At 38.7% G+C, this 22,567-nt stretch overlaps 1 protein-coding gene across 2 annotated transcripts in view; it reads left to right on the forward strand.

Moving 5' to 3' along the window:
• Window positions 1–22,567, forward strand: part of FOCAD (focadhesin) — a 310,232-nt gene that overhangs the window by 226,091 nt on the left and 61,574 nt on the right. For both annotated transcript variants that reach the window (XM_082843135.1, XM_082843138.1), the window contains 5 exons: window positions 6,074–6,162; window positions 9,323–9,367; window positions 14,164–14,272; window positions 17,185–17,301; window positions 19,803–20,041. In XM_082843135.1, the coding sequence (XP_082699261.1) occupies window positions 6,074–6,162; window positions 9,323–9,367; window positions 14,164–14,272; window positions 17,185–17,301; window positions 19,803–20,041 (599 nt within the window). The remainder of the gene's footprint in view (window positions 1–6,073; window positions 6,163–9,322; window positions 9,368–14,163; window positions 14,273–17,184; window positions 17,302–19,802; window positions 20,042–22,567) is intronic.

A 22,567-nucleotide genomic window follows, 5' to 3' on the forward strand; every position in this document is an offset into this window, starting at 1 on the left:
AGAGCACTTAGAAAAATAGCACTATCAAAAAGGCAACGGTTATTTTTGCTCATAAAAGAATGTGAGGCATGCATATATAACTGCACTTAAATTTTAAATGTGATGCCCGCCCCCCGCCAGATGTGTGTTCCATCCAGAGCTGCCTCTTGAGCGCTCCTCTCCGATGTCCTGCTGCTCTGTGAATGCCTCTCATTGTCCCAGATATCCGCAGTGGCTGTCCCACAGCACCTCAATTTGAGCGTGTCCCAAACTGAGCTCATCATTTCATCCTGTACCTGCGCCCTCTCGAGCTGGGCTTGCTTTTACATCTCCAGCTTTGTCTCTTAACCCTTCCCCTGAATTTTCGGGCTTACTCAATTTCTTTGTTTTCCCAAACTCAGCATGTCTTCCCTACCTCTTGGCTTTTACCTACACTGTTCCTTCTGTTGCAGGCACTGCCGTTCCCTCTCTGCCTATTCAAGGCTGGTTTTGCAGCTTTCCCCTTTTTCTCAATTCCAGGAATAAGTTTCACTTTGTATTTATAGTTGTCATAGTCGTGAAAGGGGCACATGTTGGAATGGCAAATTTCTACTTGTTTTTTTTACATGGTTTTATCTGTGTGCCTTCCCTCTCTGTGTGCCTCCTTAGAACCCATGCTTCCCTTTTCAAAGCCCTTATCACCCTAGTTATATGTCTGGGGCCTCCCTCCAGTTGACTCTCTTCCTTAAAGCCAGAAGCTGTGTTTTCCTCTCTGTTGCGTCTCTAGAACCTGACATGGTGTCTAAAACATAGTTAGTGCTCACTAAATAAATGAAGTACGCTCAATTTGACTTCTTTTATTCCAGTAATATTATAAGTTATAGCTTGTGAGTTTTTAAAGTTAGAAATAATTTTTAATCAGTTTGGGAATATATGAACATTTAATTGCATAAGGAAAAAACTACTAACTCAATCCTTTTTCCTAGCTTAAAATTCTCTGTTAAGGATGATAGAAAAAATCTAAATTACTTAAGTAATTTATGGCCCAAAATAAGATTTTCATGAAGGCTTAGGAAATGAGGTGTTATGGTTAAAGGTAACAGCTGTCCTAAAGGATAGAGGTGGGGCCGGAGGAATGACTAAGCATCTCAGCATTGATGTTCTCAAATTAAAACCTTGCTACAACATATTCATTCTAGAATTTATAAAGTACTAATGCATCTTCAGAGATTCTGGTTCACTGGAACTGAATAGGAGATCAGGAATCTCCATGTTTACCAAGCTGCCAGGTGATTTTGATTCAGTCTATCAACCCTACTCTGAACAACAGTGTTTTAGATGGTTCCCCAAACTAAACTGGAATCTGCATTTTAAAGACATTCCCTTGGAACCAGTGTACCCTTTTGCTTGGCCTACACACTTTTTTATCCTCAGCAGCATCTGGCCACTTTGTTTTGAGTGGATGCATAAGTGAATGAATGAATTACCCCTACACACCCTTAACCAATTATAGTTTTTATTCAAGAAGAGTGAGATTGCTCATCAGAGTATGCACTTTTTCGCACACTCATTTTTCCCTTTGTAATTTTGCAGTGTTTTCCTTCACCAAACATTTATGGAACGTACTTTACTGGCCAGGTCCTGTGCCGGGTGTGTGGGATAGAAAGAGGAATAAAGCACTCCTTCCTCTCAGTGAGCTCCCAGTCCAGTGCAGGAGACTAACGTGTCCACTAGCAATGCCAGTACAAATCTTTGATGCTTTAATAGAGGATGTACTCCAGTATAGGCACCTGGAGCCGGCAAGAACAACTCCTCCTGCAGCATGTACTGAGAATTTTATTTAGCTCTTAGCATAAAGAAGGTGAAATTGAGTAGGATTATGGTATAACATGCAGATGACAAGCAACTGATTAAAAAAAAAACCCTCGGTGGTTTCTTTTTTATAACAAGAGTTACCATTTATTAAATAACTAGTGTCTGTCCAACATTTAATGTATAGTATTTCAATTCATCTTTACAGAAGCTCTTTGAAGTGGATGTTGGTAGCCTCATGTAGAATGGGATTATAGATGGGGAAGCAGGGTTAGCTAGGAAAGCAAAGCAAACTGCACAAAATCTAACAGTCAGTAAATGAGAGAACTGGAACTTAACCTGGATTTGTCTGATTCCAGAGCCTCAGCCTTGGCCACTGCATCATGCATTTTCCCTAACACCGTCATTAGTTGTTATAAATAATGCAAATTGGTTTAATATTTTAGAGGACAGATCAATTTATGAAAAGCCAGCTGAGTATTTTTAGTAACACAGGTCAATTATTCTGCTTTTCTACTGTTGTAGGTGATAGTGTGTATCTTTATTTATTTATCACTTAAAATCTCTTTCCTTTGGGTTTCTATTAAGTCTAGTTCCATTGAGAATTGGGGATTAAGAGGTGAAACTCAAAGTAGGGACTATAATAAAATTTTCAGTATTATTTGAAAAGTACTAAAAACAGTGCTTTTTAGGCTATCACTATTACTTGAAAGTATGCTGATGCATTTTAACTGTTCAGCAAGTCTTTTTAAATGAGCCCACACACTTAAACAGAATTTGTGGGATCTTAGAAGAATTAGAGGAACTGCCAAACTCCTCATCTATATCAAGAATTTCCATCCTGGAGGATAGCTCTTCGTTCAGTACGGGAGGTATAGTTACTTCCATCTGGTGTTAGACATATTTCGTAGCATTAGACTAGAGAATCATTTAGAGGAGCCATGATTTATTCAATAAGCCTAGGAGATACGCTAAAAGGTGCATTCTACATTATTTCCCAGAGGTTGACTATAATGTGAATGTTTGCAATTTGAACGCTTCTAGTGGCTTTTGCTTAGGCGTCAGCTTCCAGCCTTATCTAATTTTTCCACAAGAACGTCGGAGTTTGAATTATAAGCATATCAAAGTGGTTGACATGGGGAGGTATTTGGATTTCTTCCCATTACGTTGAAAAATGCAGATACGAGTTGATAGACAGTTCCAAGTCCATTTTGGTAAAGTGCCCTCTACAGGTCGGCTTTACCTTGCTGCCCTTGTGGGATACTGAGGAGGTTAAGGTCTCCAGCCTTTGGTTAAAGGGCCCTTAGGGACTCTGAATATGACCTCAGACAGGACAGAGGGGTTAAAACAGGTTGACTGCAGATACTTGTTTCCTGAGTTGGTCAGCTGGCTGCACAATAATCTGAAATCAAAACCAGTCAGGAATTGTGATCCCTAGTAGATTAGTCTTTGACCATTTGTAAAGGTTGTTTGTTTGTTTGTCTTTAATGTGCAGGTTTAGAGTTAGGTAAAATTTGCTCACTGTAACCAGCAAGCTTGTGGTTACCTAGGCTGAAGATTTTTTTTACAAAGGAAGAGGAATAGATAAATTAATAATTGGAATCTACAGGCAATCCAAAAAACTCAGTTCAGGACTTCCCTGGTGGCACAGTGGTTAAGACTCCTCCCGCCAATGCAGGGGACATGGTTTAAGCCCTGGCCCAGGAAGATCCCGCATGCTGCGGAACAACTAAGCCCGTGTGCCACAACTACTGAGCCTGCTCTCTAGAGCCTGTGCACACAATTACTGAAGCCTGCACGCCTAGAGCCCTTGCTCTGCAGCAAGAGAAGCCACTGCAATGGGAAGCCCACGCACTGCAACAAAGAGTAGCCCCTGCACGCCACAACTAGAGAAAGCCCGTGTGCAGCAACGAAGATCCAACACAGCCAGAGATAAATAAATAAATAACTTTATTTAAAAAAAAATCTCATTTCAAGTGATCATTTCAGCCTTTTCTCTCCCAGTGAGTGTCCCCACCCTACCCACTTCCTTAACCACAGCTGTTAACCAGAAGCAGAGGTAACTGAGTTAAATGCCATTGGATCTCTGTTGTCGGTAGGTGAAGAATTGGATGCAAAGTAGATCTGAATAAATAGCCTAACAGGGGCTGGGTAGAAGGAATTAGAGACCTTTCAGAAGAGGAGATTGAGAAGAACCGAGACTCTGAGAAAGAGAAAATGAGAAATTTACGTAGTCACTGTAGAATAGTTGTACTGGTTTATGGCTACAGGAGAGATCAGAAAAGTAGGCCTTCTCAAGAGGCTGCACATATACTGGCCTTTCTGTGTTTTGCTTATTTCTGAACAGATTTTTAACCTTTTAATTTCTTATTTGTCTTTTTTTTGGAAAGCATTATGAAGTAAATGTTTTAGGAGGAAAGGGGTATGATTTAAGAAGCATAACAAACAGAGAAGGCAATAAACATGATTTTCTATTTTGCCTACCCTCTTGGGAGGCTGCTATCAATATTAAATATTAATATCAGTATCTTGCCAGTTTGATCACCTCTGATACCTTGCTCCAAGAGACAGAGGGAGAATGAAAGGGTCAGGATTCTATCATTGAAAACACAGAGATGGGGATGAATATGATTGAAGTAAATAGAAACTATGAAGGATGTGAACAGAATGCCCATCAGATCTCAGAGTGCCTGAACTGGTGAACCCCAGGGCACTGTGTGCTGGAGGTTGTGCAAAATACAGGGACTCCTTAGATGGATAAAACCATCCTTGTACTCTTCAATGAGCTTACAAGCTAGCAACTGAGAGTATATGAGAGGAATACAAGGGCATGCAACTTTATAGTCTGGATATTACGTTTTGGGGAACCTTTTACTCTTTGAGAGTGTATAGATTAAAAATATGAATTATTTCAAGAAGGATTTAGATATATTCGTGAGAGAATAGATTATAAGAAGATAATAAGGAGAGTTTGTTTTTGACAGCAAACCTGGTAGTGGTAGCAGTTATTTGGTACCAGTCACTGCACTAAATAGACACTTTTCCACATTTTTTTATGTGATGCTCTAATACCGTGAGTTAGGTGTTTGCTATATTTTACAAATGGAAATTGAAGCTTAGAGAGGTGAAGTTACTTGCCCAAACTTACACAGCAAATAAGTGGAAATGACATTAGGTCAGGACATCCTGATTCCAGAGTCCACATCCTTAACCTAAAGCTATATTGCTTCCCTCTCTAGAATATATAGAGAGTTTAATTTTTCTTATGTAGAGCACACCTTAGAACTCTAAAATCAATAAGAAAAAGGCAACCAATAGAAAAATGGACAGAATAGGAAACCCAAATAGTCATTAAACATCTGGAAAGATGCTCAATCTCAGTAAACAGTAAAATGAAAATTAAAACCATAATGGGCCCCATTTTACACCTCCCAAAATGGTAAAAATTTAAAAGCCTGGTAATTTCAAATGCTGGTGAGGATGTGAAGCAGCCAGAACTCTTATTTACCGCTAGTGAGAATGTGAGCCGCACGACCACTTCTGAAAATGGTTTGGTATTACTCAGTAATGCAATATGCAATCTGAGTTCTTGTTCAGTTCAGGGTATATCAATAAACCAGAATTTCAATTACATTTAAATAATGTAATTGGTGATGGAGTAGAGGGGAAAGCATCTGGTCAAAATAATCCTGAGTATAAAAAAATAGAACAGATAATAAATATTTGAAGGTGTTGCCCTTAAAGGGATGATGATATTAGCTATATTTTTATTGCATGGTACAGGTTGAGAATTATATCTATAAGTTTAGTCAAGAAATAGAAATGTAATTTGCATCTGTTTGAGAATAACTTTTGTTATACATTACCTAAATCTTAAGTGTTATATACTTCCTACTCATTTCTACCATTCTGTTAGAGTACTGGTACCCAGACCCCAATCTTGGTATCATGTCAGTTGAAATTGTCAGCTGCTGACACAGGCAGATTTTTACAATATAGGGGATTTGTTGATTAGGACCTATGGACTTCAAATCTGCTTTTAATAGATATCCCCAAATGAAGTGCTCTGCACTAAATTTGCCAAACATACAACTTCTCCAGGATATACTTATTTGGTGAATGTGGAAATCCCTGAGCAGTGATATAATTCTCTCTCCTCACACATCCTCTGTCAAAATCTGATCTTATCAGGAACACCTAAGGCCAATTGGGAAAGGATTGTTACCTAAGTGTTTTCCAAAGAAATTTTAAGATAATTTTGGCCATAGAGTTTGCATGCTGATTGATGCTCTGCTTTTTGCAGGGGAGGATAGGAGAGCTGGAGTTGCAGTTAAAACATGGAAAAGAAGGACCTGAGGAGGTGCAATACAAAAAAAGCACAGCCTGGCTCTGGTAAGGGGATGGCTTTCTGTGCTCATTATTTGTTATGGGAAATGAACTGTGAGGGAGAAGGTGACCACTTTAAAGCCTTTAATGTTGGAATTTTAACCTCTGTATGAGCCTGAAGGGCAAAGGGCTGAAGATGTGATAGGTGTATTTTCTATTTCCTCCCCAGATCAAAGAAGGAGCACTTTATTCATGGTTTTTAAATATTTTTATTGTTTTCTAAAGCAGTGTGGAAATGGTTTGTTTTTCCCTTTTTCCCTATAATTGATTATTTTATATGCTTTTGAATGAAAATTGCGTTTTTCCCACTCATTTAGTCAAGGAATACCCTTCCACTCCCCTGCTCCTCCCTCCCCAAGACATCTTCATTATTAGGAGCAATTTTACCATGTCAAGGCTTTAATTTCTTTGGCAGATGTCCCCCAGTGAATTCCCACTATATTATCTAGAAATGTGTAAGTGCTGGCACATTAAAAGCAATTTAAATTGTTACATGGGTTGTGATGAATACCTTGTCAGATTAATGTTGCAGCAGCCTAAATCTAAGTAAAGTGCCCAGAATCTAAATAGCTTTTCCTGTAGCCACAGGTTTCTTTAATATAAAAATCTGTTCAAAGGTTACTTGGTTTCAGTTTTTTATTTACTAACAATTGGCATATGTAGAAAAGCAGAAGCTGTGTGTGTGTGTGCGCATGCGCACATGTACACATGTACAGTTAACTAATTCTATTCTAAGTTACATTTCCTAGATTCATTTGAAAAATAGCAATGGAGTTTAAAACGTTATGACATTGGATTTAAGATTAGAGATTAAGAGTTTGGATTTCGCTTCCTATTTTCCTTTACACATAGTTTTAATTTCATCTTCTGAAAATGATAATTTGGGGAGTGGTCTGTTAGCAATACTCTTCCAAATATACATGGTGACATATGGAATGGAGGATGTGAGAGAGAGATGGAAGTCAAGGATGACTCTAAGATTTTGACTGTGAATAACTAGAAGTATGGAGTTCCCATTTACTAAGATGGGGAAAACTATAGAAAAGCAGGTCTGTCTAGGGTAGAAATCAGGTTTGAGACTTGCTAAGCCTGAGATACCTAATTAGATCTGCACTTTGGAGATATCAAGTGGGTTGTTGACTATGAGTCTAGAGGTCAGGGGTAAGGTCAGGGCTGGTTATATAAATTTGGGAATCATCATCATATCGACTGCATTTAAAATCACAATGCTGGATGAGATCATCTGGGGAATGAGTAAAGATAGAGAAAAGGTCAGAGGAGTGAGCCCTGGAGCACTTCAACATTTAGAAATGGGGGACATGATGAGGGAGCCAGTAAAGCAGATGGAAGATTAGTGTTGTAGGAAGAAAACCAAGAGAGAATGGAATCGTAAAAGCCACCTTAAAAGCTGAAGGAAGAAAGTGTTTCAAGAAAGGAGCAACCGATTGTGTCAGATGCTGCTCTGAGACTACAAAAGATGGAGACTGAGAGCTGAGCATTAGATTTGGCCTCTTGAAAGTCACTGGTGACCATGAAGGAGCTGTTTTGTAGGAACAAAAGCCAAATTATAGAAGGGTCTAGAGAGTGGAAAGAGATAAACTGGAGTCATAAGTATAAGCAACTCTTCTAAATGAGTTCTGATGTGTGAGAAGCAGTGGAATGGGGGCAGTAGCGGCTTCTTTTTTTAAGATGGTAGATATTATAGTGTGTTCAGAAGCTAAGGGGAGTAATACAAGTGGAGAAGGAAAAATTGGTGTTGCAGCAGAGAGAAGGGAGAGTAGGTAAGAGGAAGGAACTAACGGAGGGTGTGGCTCTACCTAGAAGTACAGGCAAGTCATCATCTGTCAATATTTCACGTTGACCAGTAAAAGAATACACTGAATGCACTATATTCCATTTAGGAAGACCAAGATTGGACAATACGTTTTAGAGAAATTTACTGTCAAATGGTTTTATAAAGTACAAGTTTAAGGAGCAGTTTGCAACTATCTGAAAAACTTGGTTCTTAAGAATGACTCATTCTCAAAGAGTGCTGAATAGCTAAGATTTTATTATATTTCAAATGCAAATACAGTTATATTTGCAAAACTTTTATGATAGTTATAAAAACTTTGAATTTATGAAACTCAAAATGTACAGTGAACATGTTATGATATCATCTTTGGAATATAAATTTGGCAGTCAATGATTGTTTTTCACTTCATCTCAAGACTCTTATATGAAAAAAACTGTGAATATTTTAATTGAACATACCTTCCTTTAAATCCTCAAATGTAAGTATTTTCTTTCAGTTCAATTTTATAACCAACATTTGTTTTTTTATTGAGGTATGATTGACATATAACATTATATCAGTTTCACGTATACCATAGCAAACATTTTAAATTTTATTTTGCATACATACATAGTGAAAATTCTATTATCTACAATTTGAAAGCAGTAAATTGCTGTTTTGGTGAGCTCTTGTGCAGAAAAGAGAGAATGTTTTAGTCAGTTCAGGCTGCTATAACAAAAATACCATAGACCAGATGGCTTAAACAACAGAATTTATTTCCTACAGTTATGGAGGCTGGGAAACCCTTGATCAAGGTGACAGCAGACCTGGTGCTGGTGCGGGCCTGCTTCCTAAGTTTGCAGATGGCTGCCTTCTCCTTGTAGCTTCGCATGGCAGAGAGCAGAGAGAAAGCAAGCTCTCTGGTCTCTCTTCTCTCTTCTTTTAAGGACACTAATCGCATTCATGAGGGCCCCACCCTCATGACCTCCCAAAGGCCCCACCTCCAAATACCATACATTCAGAGTTAAGATTTCAACGTGTGAATTTGGGGCAGCAGGACACAAACATTCAGTCCATCACAGAGAATAATATAAAGGACACTTGTATACCCAGCACTCAGTTTAAGAGATGACGCCATGAAAACACTGCCTATACATTAGTTGCATTCACCTCCTTCCCTGCCTCTACTAAGTAACCTAAGGACTAGGAAGATGAAACTGTCTTGGAAATGAAGCCCTTATTACAGTTCTTTCACCTTACACTAAAATTCTACATGGAAGTTTTAAGATCTGGAGTCATTGCCAGAGGTTCTTATTAATTGATGAATAAGCAAAAAGATTGGTTTCTTGCTCTACTATAAACTCTCATACCTATTTTCCATCTGTATCACAGGGTTCGAGACATGTTGACTGATGAGGTCACCAAAGCAGCTGCAAAGTAAGATCCATTTATTCTCTTACCAGGAATTTTCTATAAATAGTTTTCTTCCTCACAGTTACGAACAGTTTCTCCTTTTCTGGCATTTCATTACTTTAAGGATTTAAAGGACTTTTCAGTTATTTTTTTAAAAATCAGTTGTTATCCTTTCTCATATTCAGTTAATTCTTACTACATGTCTTTCTGTGAAAATACGGAGGAACCAGTACAGGCACATAACTTTACATCAGAGTAGTGCCCATGCTGTACACCTAACAAAATGCCCTGTGCTTTGGCTTAGATTTAAAGGATTGTGATTTAGTACAGGGGAGAAAAAATCTTTGCTAATGTGAATTATGTCTATTTTACAAACAGATGATTAAATCTCAACTGTGAACCAGTAAATAATTTAAGGTAGTACCTCCTTTTTTTCTCCTGGTGTTATTGGGCCCAGGGTAGCTAAATATTGAAATTTTTAATACTAAAAACTAATGTGAAGACCCAGTAAAAAAGCAGTTTCCATCATATCCTTATGGTGGTTTTAACAAAAATAACTTGAGTGTTACTATCTTGAGGCTTTTTATTTATCTTAAGCCAACTCTTACTAAGAAAATTATACCTTAGTGAACTTGCTTGATCAGTCTCTTCAGGCCCCTTTGTTAGCAAGCTGCCTAATTGTTCCTGGTAGTAAGTTACACACGCTTCCCCTTTTCACTATTAGCCTTAGCTTGCTGCTGTTTGATTTCCTTTCTTCTTATTCACCAAATAATATAGATATACCTTTGACCCAGAGAATTTCATACGTATTGAAAGTCTATATTATCTAGAAATATTTAACTACAGTTTATTTTTCTCATGTCCTAGAACCTTCTGTAGCTACATAGATTTTGCCTAAAAAACAAAACCCAAAAAACACCATCTACCTTAGAATTCGCTTTCCACCAGCAATTTCTTAAGCAGGTACTTCGCTCTAAAACCTGATCTCAATACCTGATCACTACTCAGCCTCATGTCTTCTGAATATAGTGGTAATCCTCCCCTACACTCAATTCCGTGGGAGGCAGTGGGAAATATCTGTTGACAAAATGAAAACTAAAGTACAGAGAGGCTTTGATAGGGACTCGTTTGTGTCTTGTTTACCTAGTTTGGTGAATTGCAGACACAGTGGGAGAGCACTCAGCTGCTTATTGGAGGGGAGGAGGTGCTGGGATGGGGGGCTGCCTTTGGCCTTTACCTTTCATAGTTTGTTTTATTATGTAGTCTACTTAGTTCCTGTTAAAAACAGTGCTCTGACACTTGCAACAAAAGCTCAAATGCTGAAGAAACTAGCAGCTTTCTATTAAAACAAACTGTACTTTTGCCTCTCCAGTAGTTTTGGCAGATTCCATTCTAAAATTTTAGTTCACCAAGACTTTAATCTTAGATTTGCAAAGCATCATTTCATGACTAATACCTAAAAAGAGTGTGTTCACATTCTCAGTAGTATGGAGTAAAAATAATTTATGTTCTCATGGTGTTACCTTTTCATCAAAAATTTCCCAGTATTTTATAGGCCTTATCTTATTAAAGCAATCCTGACAATACTAGGCATGACAGCAAGTGAGCAGGAGATAGTTAAGGTCCAGAGGCTGAGAGATTAATGATAGAGTGGAAGAAAAAAATCAGTCTGCTGCCTTCTCTTTACTTTTTCCCACTGACTTGCTCCAATCATGAGAGGACCGCATCGCCATCTCCTGCCAGCTTAGCCTTCTGTTCCTTGGACCATGGCTGCCACAGGCTACTTTGGGCCAATGTAGGGCTTATTTTGTTCTGAGGCATAAATTAAATGTAGGAAGTAAAACACTAGTCACAGCATTAGACTGATTTGCTCATTTGAGAGCATTTTTAAAAGCATCAGGGATAGGACTAAGGGAGAATCAGAACACAGATAAAACCTGATGATTGATGTAAATTTATTTTCATTGTTAATAATTAAATAGATTTGAACCTGAAGATAAAAATCCCCAAAGGCTTGGGTCACTTTACTAATATGTAATGTAATACTTTGTCCCTAAGAAAGCATCATGGTAGCTCATCCTTCCTTGAGCTTTTTAATTAGGTTAATGGCATCTGTTTGTTTCAAAGGACAATTTAATTAAAATGTCAGTGGTGTTGCCTAGATAAATACTGCACTGATGCTGACATGTTATTATGCAAATTAATCACTGCTGCTTGACTGGTAGGGGATAGTTATGTGATCAACAAGGTGAAGAGTTTTTGCTGAACCTATTCTAGAGTTTCACCTGGCCAGTTCCTCCTTGAATTTGTCTCACTGTGTATGTATGGAGTGTCTTCTCTCCATAACTCACTGCAAGGCAAGTGGGGAATGAAGAGATGTTCAAGAGCTAGTCACCGGTAGGAGGGAGACGCAGGAGGGAGGAGCTATGGGGATACATGTATATGTATAGCTGATTCACTTTGTTATAAAGCAGAAACTAGCACACCATTGTAAAGCAATTATATTCCAATATAGATGTTAAAAAAAAAAAAGAGAGCTAGTCACCATACCTTTATGAAATGCGTAACTTGGCCTAAGCATACATTGTGACTGTGGGCTAGTTTTTCCTATTCAAAGATTAATGTCCAAATATGCATTTAGTCTGCATTCAAAGATCTAATTACCAGTGACTTTAAATACATTTTACCCCATTTTACAAGAACAATACATGCTCAGGAATGTCAAGACCAGAGAAACTTTTGAAATACAGTGATTTGGGGTACTGTTTTAAAACTGAGGCTAAATTTTCTTTCAGAATTTCAGGGTTAAAAAGACACTTTTTATGTCATCTTGACTAATATTCTTGTTTTAAAAGATTTTGATACCCAATTTCTAGTGACCATCTAAGAATTTCTCCAGGGTGATAAATTCACTGAGAATTTAAAACTTTTAAAAATCTTACTTCAGGGATTCGTGACCATTTTGTAGCAGAACAGGCTTCAAGGTATTCTCAGTTAAATGAAAGGGAGAATATTAAAATAAAGGATTTTCTTTTTCTTTTTGCGGTACGCGGACCTCTCACTGTTGTGGCCTCTCCCGTTGCGGAGCACAGGCTCCGGACGCGCAGGCTCAGCGGCCATGGCTCACGGGCCCAGCCGCTCCGCGGCATGTGGGATCCTCCCGGACCGGGGCATGAACCCGTGTCCCCTGCATCGGCAGGCGGACCCTCAACCACTGTGCCACCAAAAAATAGATAAATAAATAAAGGGTTTAATTTTGATTTTGTTAAATGATTTTCTGGCTAGGGCACCCGGGCATGCCCACATCTTGCCTTGCTTCCTGGGATTTTAATGTTAGCTATAGGAGTTCCCAGTAATCCTCACTGCAAAACTGCTTCAACCTCAAGGCTTCCTTTCTGTTTTCTCCCCCTGCCCCATCCCTCAGTGTAAATGTTGTTGTCTTATCAATGTATGATAGGCCTCACGGAGGAATGATCTAAGAAGAGATGAACAAAATGATCAAGAGTGCAGAGCAAGCCTTCACTGAGCTTAATCACCCGAGAGTAGGAGAGAGAAGGAAGGAAGGAATGGATGGATTGATAGAACTTGATAATGGCAAGTCCTGAGTTCCATTCTTACCAAATGGACACAAAAATGCAAGAACACAGGTGTATACTAACCTTTTGATACTCACTAACTCACATGTTCAGTCATGACTGTGGCCTAGGGCTGGAGACACTAGGCTTGCATGGCGAGCAGGGCTGGAAATCTTCCTCATCCCGCCCATCTGCTCTATTCCTGCACCGGGGTAAGCAAGGGAGTAGTTCTTGGATGTACACACTCATTAAAGTTCAGGTCTCAAGTCCAGGTTTGGGGAAGGATTCTCTGCATTTCTGGGAACCCACAATTGTAGAACTCCCTGAGAACTGAACTATCCGATGGTAAGGGTGCTGTGTTGTCTGAGTTCTGTTACGATGAAGTCCGCAAGCCAAGAGCATCTCATCAGTGTCCCACTGGGGATTTTATTCTATAGGCTTACTTTGGAATTATGGAATAATACTAAATGTACATTTTCCAGTGGTAAGTGTATTTAAAAGATTCAGTTTTCTTGATACCAAATTCATAAGTCAAACTTAATATTTTATTGCCAATATTAGAAAACTACCATTTGAGTGATATAAAAAGATAACTCTCTATGCAAATAGTCTAAAAACAAGCTTTTTTTGCATCTTATCTAGGGTTTCTGAATTATGTTACAGACTGACTTTAAGGTTGCTGGCTTTGGCATATTAAGAGAAAGAAGGGGAAAATGATAATGACGGAGGAAAGCCGCCAGCGTGTCGAGTTGCTGTTAAAGTATGCCATCTGAAGTGGTTCACTAGAAGCTGATTCCACACACCAGTGCTTTAGAAAAGCCAGGGGCCAGTTGCATTCTGCTGGGCTTATTCACACAACTGTCCTTCGCCGTGTTTCCAAAACAAATCAGTACATTTTTATATTGGCCAAAGATGACACTGAAGAAGATGGCTTGGGAAATGTAAGGTCTAATGATGAAATAAAAATTTCAGGAAGAAGAAGCTTAGATGTATGAGCTTATTAGATTTTTTAGGTTACCCAAAGCATAATGACCATACATTTATAAGAAGAGTTTAAAATCAGCACTAGTGTCAGAAGGAGGAAAGAAGCTGCTGGCATCAGGGAACCAACAGACCTGTGTTTACAAGGCTCTGTGAAGGGATGGAAGTGCTTTTGACCTCATCTGCCCTCCCTATAATATCACCTTCTCTTCTCCCAGTTAATGCCCCCAAATCCTCTCTTGGAATTTTTTTCTTTTTAAACAGAGACAGCCCAGTGGTCAAAGGCAACGCGCTGTTAGCCTTAAGCAGCCTTGCTGTCGTCGTTTCCAAACATGAAGCCAGCCTCTCCTCAGACTCTGAGGGTGTCCTGGAGGTGAGTTAAGGGTGATTAGAACCAGTTGACCTTTGGTTGTGTAACGTGTGAAAAGTGAGACTTCTCCTGAAGCCTGGCCCTGAATTTAGGAGGTTACAGTCATTGGCTGTGCTACCCCATGCATCTTTATACCGTAAGCTTAAGTGTCCTCTAAAACACTTTTCTTTGCTGCTTTTCTGTTTTGCTTTCTCCATCACAGTTAAGTGGTCATTTCCATTTGAAGGTACCAATTTTATGCAACAGGGCTTGTCTTTTTGTGATTACATCATGGTAACCAATCTTAGGAGGTTAACTAGGCTTACTGAAAGTGAACTATGATGTCAAAAAAATGATAAATAAGCAGTGTTTACTGACTGAAAAAAATTGCACTTTGCATTTTAATTGTAGATGTCAGTGACAAAGTGCCTATTCATTTTGTGCAAGGCATTTATTTCTTAATTAAACATGTAGCAAGCTGGCCAATGTTCATTTCCAATGTACTTTTTCAGATAATTCATATCTGTCAAAATAAAAAGGCATGGATTTATTCTTCTTTTAAGCCCCGTTTTCTGGTAGCTATCATTATCTGGAGACAGTATAGGCAAGTGGTTAAAAAACACAGGCTTTGGAGTAGGAGAGTCCTAGATTTAAATCCTAATACTTGCATTTACTAGCTCTCTGGCTTACTGTTGGTAACCTCACCTTTCAGAGCCTATTTCCCCATCTGTAAAATGGGGATAACAATACTTACCAGATAGGATTATTGTTAGGATTAAATGAAGTAATATATGAAAGGCACATTGGCTGGTAAATAGTCAGTAATAGTAACTATTATCATCAGCATCATCACTTCTTGCTGCAAAAAACTGGGCTTTATTCAATGCTATTCAGCCTATCTCTGTCCCCACAGAGTGCCCGATGGACCATTTGTATTCTCTTTTCATGGTAGGGTTTTTTGGTGGGTTCTTTTTGGGCAAGAAGCCAACTCTAATTTAAATTAAAAAGGAACTAGAAGAATAAGGAATCTGGAATCCCATGGAATTGAAGGCAAAGCTTAAAAACTGAATTGGGAGAAGAACAGGAGGCAAGTTGGGGAGTCCACACACAGGTACTGATGAACCATTTCAGCAGACCACCCCTACTGGGATGGATCGGCTATAGTCATTTACTGTCTTTGCGTCACTCACTTAAGATTCGGAATCCCGTGGGTCTCATGCCTACACCTTCAGCAGGGTAGGATGAGTCGCTTGATTGAGCATTTAACCAAGCTTTAAATTGTGGAGGAGGGAATTCCCCAAAGGGTGCTCTTACCAATAAACAAGAGAATAATGCTGTGTGGCAAAAGCTACAAATGTGTATTACATGTGGGGAAGGGAAGGAGGCCAAGGAGTTATCGCATGAAGGATAAAAATGTAGTTAGTTACCATATGAAAATTTACCTTTAAGTCCAGAATCTTATTTTAATAATGAGAGAGATGAAAATTTTTTAGAGTGTAAATGTTTCATATCTTTGAAAGAGCCGTGGAATACTTTAGCAGAGGCAACATGCTAGGTAGACCTACACCCTAAAAAGTACACATGCCTTCCTAGGATCCCTTCGTTTTGGTGTTATTTATGTCAGACTACCAGTTGTACAGGTCATTTGGCCCAGTAATAACTGGAGGTCTAGCTCAGAGTTTGAGCTCCAGGCCCTTCTATTCTTTATTCCCACAACCTTTGTCCTGTGATGTGGCACATAGTACACAAAACATTGAGAAGCCTCACAAGCCAAAGATGGGGCTTTGCTTTTATTCTTGATAACCTTACCTTTGGCTATTACTCAATATAAACTCAAGATGTCATTATTTGATTAAAGTTGAAGTTTTCAAACTTCATTCAAATCTGCATTTGACCAACAACTAAAGATCTTAAGAAAAAGGTCTTGTCTGATTCAAGGAATTAATTCCAAGGTTTCTTAACACCGCATCGACCTTTATAGTTTGCACCATGTGAGTTAATGAATGTTTTTTGACATCCATGGTCATGAATGATTTTTTTTTCTTTATTTTTTTGGCTGTGTCAGGTCTTAGTTGTGGGGCATGGGCTCTTCGTTGTGGCGTGCGGGTTTTTTCTCTCTCTAGTTGTGTCACGTGGGCTCCAGAGCATGTAGGCTCTGTAGTTTGCGGCACGTGGACCCTCTCGTTGAGGCACGCGAGCTGAGTAGTTGTCACGCACGCAGACTTAGTTGCCCCGCTGCATGTGGGATCTTAGTTCCCTGACCAGGGATCGAACCCGTGTCCCCTGCGTTGGAAGGTGGATTCTTTACCGTTGGACCACTGGGGAAGTCCCTCAAGAATGATTTTTTTTTTTTAAACCAAGTTCTCTTTTTACTGAGCTGGGTTTTGTTGTTGTCATTGTTGTGTTTTTTGCATTCTCTTTCCTCTTCTTTTCCAAACTGAAGATCATTTATGTTTTCTTACTTACTTGGCTAGGCAAATGTGATGATTCTTGAGTGATAAGTATAGTGATAGTAAGCAGAAATGCTAGAGATGGTAAAAAACATTTTGTCAGCTGCTTTATTGAAATGACAAGTCAGAAATGAGAAAGTTTGAGTTGGTTTCTCTGCACGTCTCTCCCTTTAACCACCATGTTACCCTCACTGAACACGGGAGAGCTCTAAGGAGCTCCCAGATCTGTTCTGTTTTGCAGCCCTCATCCTCTCACATCTGCTAAGTCTTGTATGAAAGGTAAGTCTTATTCACATTGGGGCACAGGTGAGGATGTGTATTTGTCAAATACCTATCTACTTCATGCAGTCCTGGCAGGTGAAGCTTAGTTTTTAATAACAGCACTTCATTCTTTCATACAGAAGGAGGTTGTACCCTGGTTCTAGAAATAAAGTTTAGATTTTTTCTTTTTTCCCATTATCATTTCATGTTTCCCTTCATCTGCAGGTTCAACCTAATTTCCTTTCAATGGAAGTGTGGGTTTCCATGGTGTTTGATACTCTTCTGGTCATTGTCGATAGCCATTACCAGTCCAGAGGACAACTTTTCTCCTGCTTTTATTATGTAAGTTCGAGAAATAAAAAATGGTTAGAAAACTCAAGCATTGATTCTTATATCAATTGTTCATGTGAAATCCATAATATAGTGTAAGTCTTAGCCTTAGCTATACATTAGATATAAGTCTCTGCCTTGGCTGTACATTAGAGTCACCTGGGGAACTTTAAATATACATATACATATTGAAAAAAGAAATACTGATGTATAGGCCTCACCTCTGATGTAATTGCTTGGGAATGGGTCCCGGGTATCAGCATTTTGGAAGCTTTCTAAGTTATTCTGATGTGTAATCAGAGTCAAGCGCTACAGTTGTAGTAAAATAAACGTTGGCTGAAGACGGAGGACCGTGAGTTTCTGGTCTTAGTGCTTTTCATTGCAGAGTATGTGACCAGAGGAAGTTCAGTTAATCTGTCTGGACCACTGTGTCCTTGTTTATAAAATGAGGTGATTGAGCAATATTAACTACAGTGATTGTAGCCCCAGCTTCACCTCTTATTAGTTTTGTGACTGTTGACCTGACACTTAACCTATCTTATTTTCCCTTCCTGTAAAATGAAGGTAAAAATGAATGCTTTGCCAACTTTGTAGAAGATTGTGAGGATCAAATTATATAATCTACAGGAAAATGTTTTGAAAATGTGAAATGCTCTATAAATACAAAGTAATATTGTTGATCCTAAAAAAGCACCTGTTACTTAGTCATTCTCTTTCTTCATGCTTATATGCTAAGATCTGAAGCAAATTGAAAACACACTTTGTTGGTTTAGGTTTCATTTTCCCTTTATTGGCTGTAGTGCATGCTTTATTTCTGTATCTGCATGGAATTATTTTGGTTCTGCCTTATCACTATCCATTGCTTAGGGAATTATAGGGATCATGGGACAATCAGCTGAGTGGCAGAGGATTACAGTTGATTTGAATTAAAATATAGCACAAGTCCTGAACTGTTGCTAAGATCACGATTTTAGCCTGAAACTTCATTGCCTTAGGTCTTCTTTGTACAACATTTTGTGTGCCTCTGTCCTCCTGCCCTTAGGAGGACCTGGTATGTATCCATCTGGGGCTTAGGGTCTGGAACTAGATTTTTTTACTATACTTGAGGACAAAAAATGACTTACTGGATAACGTAGAATTAAATTGGAAGGTAGATTTTGCTCAAATACTTTGTTTACGATGATTTGTTTTCTGTCAGAAGTTTTCTTATTTCTTTAATGATGGATGAAAACCTTGTTAACTTATATGGAGGTCTTTGCAGTAGCTGTCTGGTTCAGATATTCAGCAGGACAGGATATTGTATTAGACTTCTAATAGCGCTGCTTAGTTCTTGCAATCCAATAAGAATAATGTCTTTACTAGCCAGCTCGGGGTTGCCTCTTACCTTTGTGATTCTTGCATTATTATACTTTTTCAAAGCCCTGTTTCAAAAGCTACTTTCTTTATTTCCCTTGTCTTAGCAGCTGGGTCATTTTGAGTAGTATCGTCATTGTAATAGTGCTATATTAACTTAAAGAATCCCTTAGTTCATGTTGCTTTTTATCCTTAAAGTACTAAAGCTTAGAGAGCAAACGAGTATAGAATTAAAAACACTTTTTAATGTGTTTTGACTGCAAGGGACAACACGGCCTTTATGGTGTGTCTGAAAATTTGAAGTGGGTAATACTGAGGAATGATAAACGGTCTTTCTTCCCCACTTGAGACATATTTATAAATTATATAATGTCTGGTGGAGCTCTCTAACACAGGACTCTCGTAGAAACTGTTCACATTCAGCTGCCCTGTCATTTTATTAGGGTTGTTATTCATTTCTTTTCCCGTAATTACATATAGGAAAGGAGCATATAGAGCTCTCCGTTTCATTTTGAATAGCTGGTTATTGCTTTGTAACCAGAGGCTTTTAGGATTTCAACTTCCTTTTTAATTAAAAGGAATTAACCCCCTGTAGGAAATAATCCATCTACTGGGAAGCGTTCCCACCAAAAATTTTGGGAGACCTGCCAATAGATCCCTGTGCCAAACTTACACTTATCCCTCTGTAACTAAACTTGAGCTGCCCTCACCCTAACCCCTTTTCTTTTCTCTCCGAGAAAACTCCTGGCTTTCTGGACATTTATGATGTGGCTTGGTGGTTTCTGCAAGCTTGGATAGCTTCACTTGGGGTTTCTCATTATATACACATGTAGGCTTTGAAAACACTGATATTGTTTCAGGCTTTATAGTGAGGGAATTCACACCCTTTAAAAGGAGACACTTGTAACTTGGTTTTTCAAATTTAAAAGGGTATTATTAGTCAACCGATTGCTTAGTAGCCAATTGTTTTACTAAGAGTAAGAAGGTAACCCGTAGGTAAACACAGAAATAGATTTATTAAAAAAAATTTTTTTTTTGGGTGGCAAGGGTGGGTTTAGGAGAAGCTTGCACTGTTGTATAGCGCTTTTGTGATAGGTGTGCGTCCTTCATGTTTTAAACAAAAGGCCAACCCCCTGTTTTCTTTCTTTGGCATGTCCTAGAAATCCTATTCTGGTGAAAACACAGCTAGTGCCATTGCACGTTCTGCGGCCGCCACGGCTTTGTCTCTCCTTGTGCCAGTTTTCATTATCTCTTGCAAAGAGAAGGTTGAGGAAATCCTGAACATGCTGACTGCCAGGTTACCTGGGAAACCAAGTGCTGATGAGTCTCAAGCCGTGCAAATCCACATGGGCCTTGCTTTGGGGATGTTTCTCTCTCGCTTGTGTGAGGAGAAACTCAGGTACAGTTTATTAAAATATTCCTGTTTTTCCTCTTTGTGACTTACGTGGAGGATTTGTCCCTCTCTCTCCCCCCATCCCCCGACACACTCTCTCTCTCTCTCTCTCTCTCTCTCTCTCTCTCTCTCTCTCTGTCTCTCTCACACACACACACACACACACACACACACACACACACACACACACATTATATCTGAGCAATTTGTGGTGCTCCACTTTTTGAGATGTGCAGCTTGATCCTTTATTCTCCTTTATGAATGAATTTGTCTCTCTAAAATACCATCACATAGACATTAATGTGTTTTAAGGGTTCCTCTTTTTAAAGTGATTGATTACTTGAAAATCATTTCATGCTTAGATGAAAGCCATGTGTAATAGACATGAGGAAAGTCTAATCATATGGTGCTATAAATTTTAAAAAGCTTCTTTTTTTCCCCTCTGTTTTATAAGGGTGAAAGTAATTACTTATTCTTTGTTGATATCACAATAAAATGGGAGGAAAAGATCGGGGTACCCCTGTGCCTGAGGGTGCGGGAATCACTGAATCACCTGAGAACTGCATGTACCCAGTTTTAAATATTGCTTTTATCCTGCGCCCTGGCTACATTTTCGTAATCCTTAAAGAGTCTTAATCTCTGCATATTGTACTGTGTGCTTTATTCAGTTTGATTGCTCATTTTTAGACTGCTAGCTTTACTCTTGAATGGAGCTAATAGAATATCAAAGACCCAGGTGGAAAATTCCACTAAGTGGGAAAGTTTTCTGGTGCACGCATCTACTTTAGTTTTGTTGCTCGTTATATTTATTCTTTATTTTATTACCGATCTTAGAATTTTATATATCCAGATTGATTGTACTGTGGTACAACATGAGTATTTGGGGATCATGAATAGTTAGATGTCACTGATTTGGAATTTCAGCCCCATTTTCCTGCATTGGAAATAGTAGGGATTGTGGGGAGAGGCATTCTGTTCTGATGTTAGCCGTCCTTAAGCTTCCCTAGTTGGCAGAAATTGTCTGTCCAAAAGCAAGAAATGGTGTTGATGTGGGTAAATTGGGTGATATTATGCTATATTTAGATTTCTGTTTGAAACCAGTGGTTAAGTTTACATTTGTAATTTACATAGTTTTGTGCAAACATCCATATGTGAAACCTTTATGAGAACTGCTATTGATCTAGGGAAATACTGTATTTCAGATGATCATTTTCAGCCCTTGGAAACATCTGTTGGATGATTTGGGAAGATTGGCTTCGTCTTTGTGATCATAAATGAAACATTTCCAGAATATTCATTTTGTTCTATTCACCAGTATTAGTATACACAGGCCTGGTTCTGGACGTGAACAAAAAGCTGCCCTTTGCATGTGAATTGACTGTTACATGTCTTGTGTGTGGGACAGAACACAAAGTATTTTTATAGACTTAAAACGTGAAAGTGATTTTTTTTTTCCCCTTTGCTTCTATGCTACAAATGGCGGTCTCTTCACCATCTGTGTTCATGTTCTTTCTTCAGCATCTTTTCAAGCTACTTGTTTTACAACTAAAAATGAGCCATGGCAGTTTAATTCCAGGCAACTCATTTCATCCTATCCTGGCTCTGGCTCCCTTCTTCCTTAGTTTAGGAGGAGATGCTGCTGGTTTTAGGGCTTGACAAGCTTACATTTGTGGTTAATTTAATTATGCTACCTGGAGAAACCTATGGTGATTCCCCTAAAGCATCCTTTCTGGTTCCTAGATTGCCTTCCACCCCTATCTACCCTACTTGACTTTGCACCTGCAGGAAACCCTGGGGAAGGACACCAGGAAGCTCCTCCTGAGGCGGCCTGCCCACAGAATAACTGCAGATTTTAACTTTGCCATAATGATCCTGTATTTGATAGCATTCTCCTTCTGCCTGGTGTGTTAGTACTGCAGCCATTAATATAATTATTCATGGTTCCCACCTTCCTAATTTCATAGAGCAGAGGAATCTGAAATATTTGCCTTTTAGTACTAATAAATATTTTACTAGATAATGACAGTCTCACCAGATAATGACATTTTTGGAGAAAATTTCTATTTTTCTAAGATTAAAGTAAGTGTTTTGAGGGCTACTAACTCTGAATAATCAATGACATCAAATAAGTAGCCCAAAGTGGCCCCTTAGGAGAATAGGATCAGGACAATATCTTGGTATCAAGAATGAAAAATCACTTTGTAGCAAAGAATTTTGACATTCAATCCATCTTTCTTTTTATTTTATTTTATTTTATTTTATTTTGCTGAGGCTTATGAAAAATCTCCTGAAATTAAATTCCAGTCTAGAATTTATTCAGAAAAGTATATTATTCCAAAGCTTGCTTCTGTCATAACTCCCAGAGGATACTAGTAGGATCTCTTTAGCATTTGTTTAGGATATTTAAGTACATTTTACTCCAGAGAACAACTATAATAGGACTTATTTAGTTAAAGCTATTAAAATTGTGTGTACCTGTGTGCATGTTTTCTCATTGCAAAATGTACTCCTTCACCTCAGGCAAAACCACTA

This window comes from Leucopleurus acutus (genome assembly GCF_964270905.1).
Source record: "Leucopleurus acutus genome assembly, chromosome: 7".
Taxonomy (NCBI): domain Eukaryota; kingdom Metazoa; phylum Chordata; class Mammalia; order Artiodactyla; family Delphinidae; genus Leucopleurus; species Leucopleurus acutus.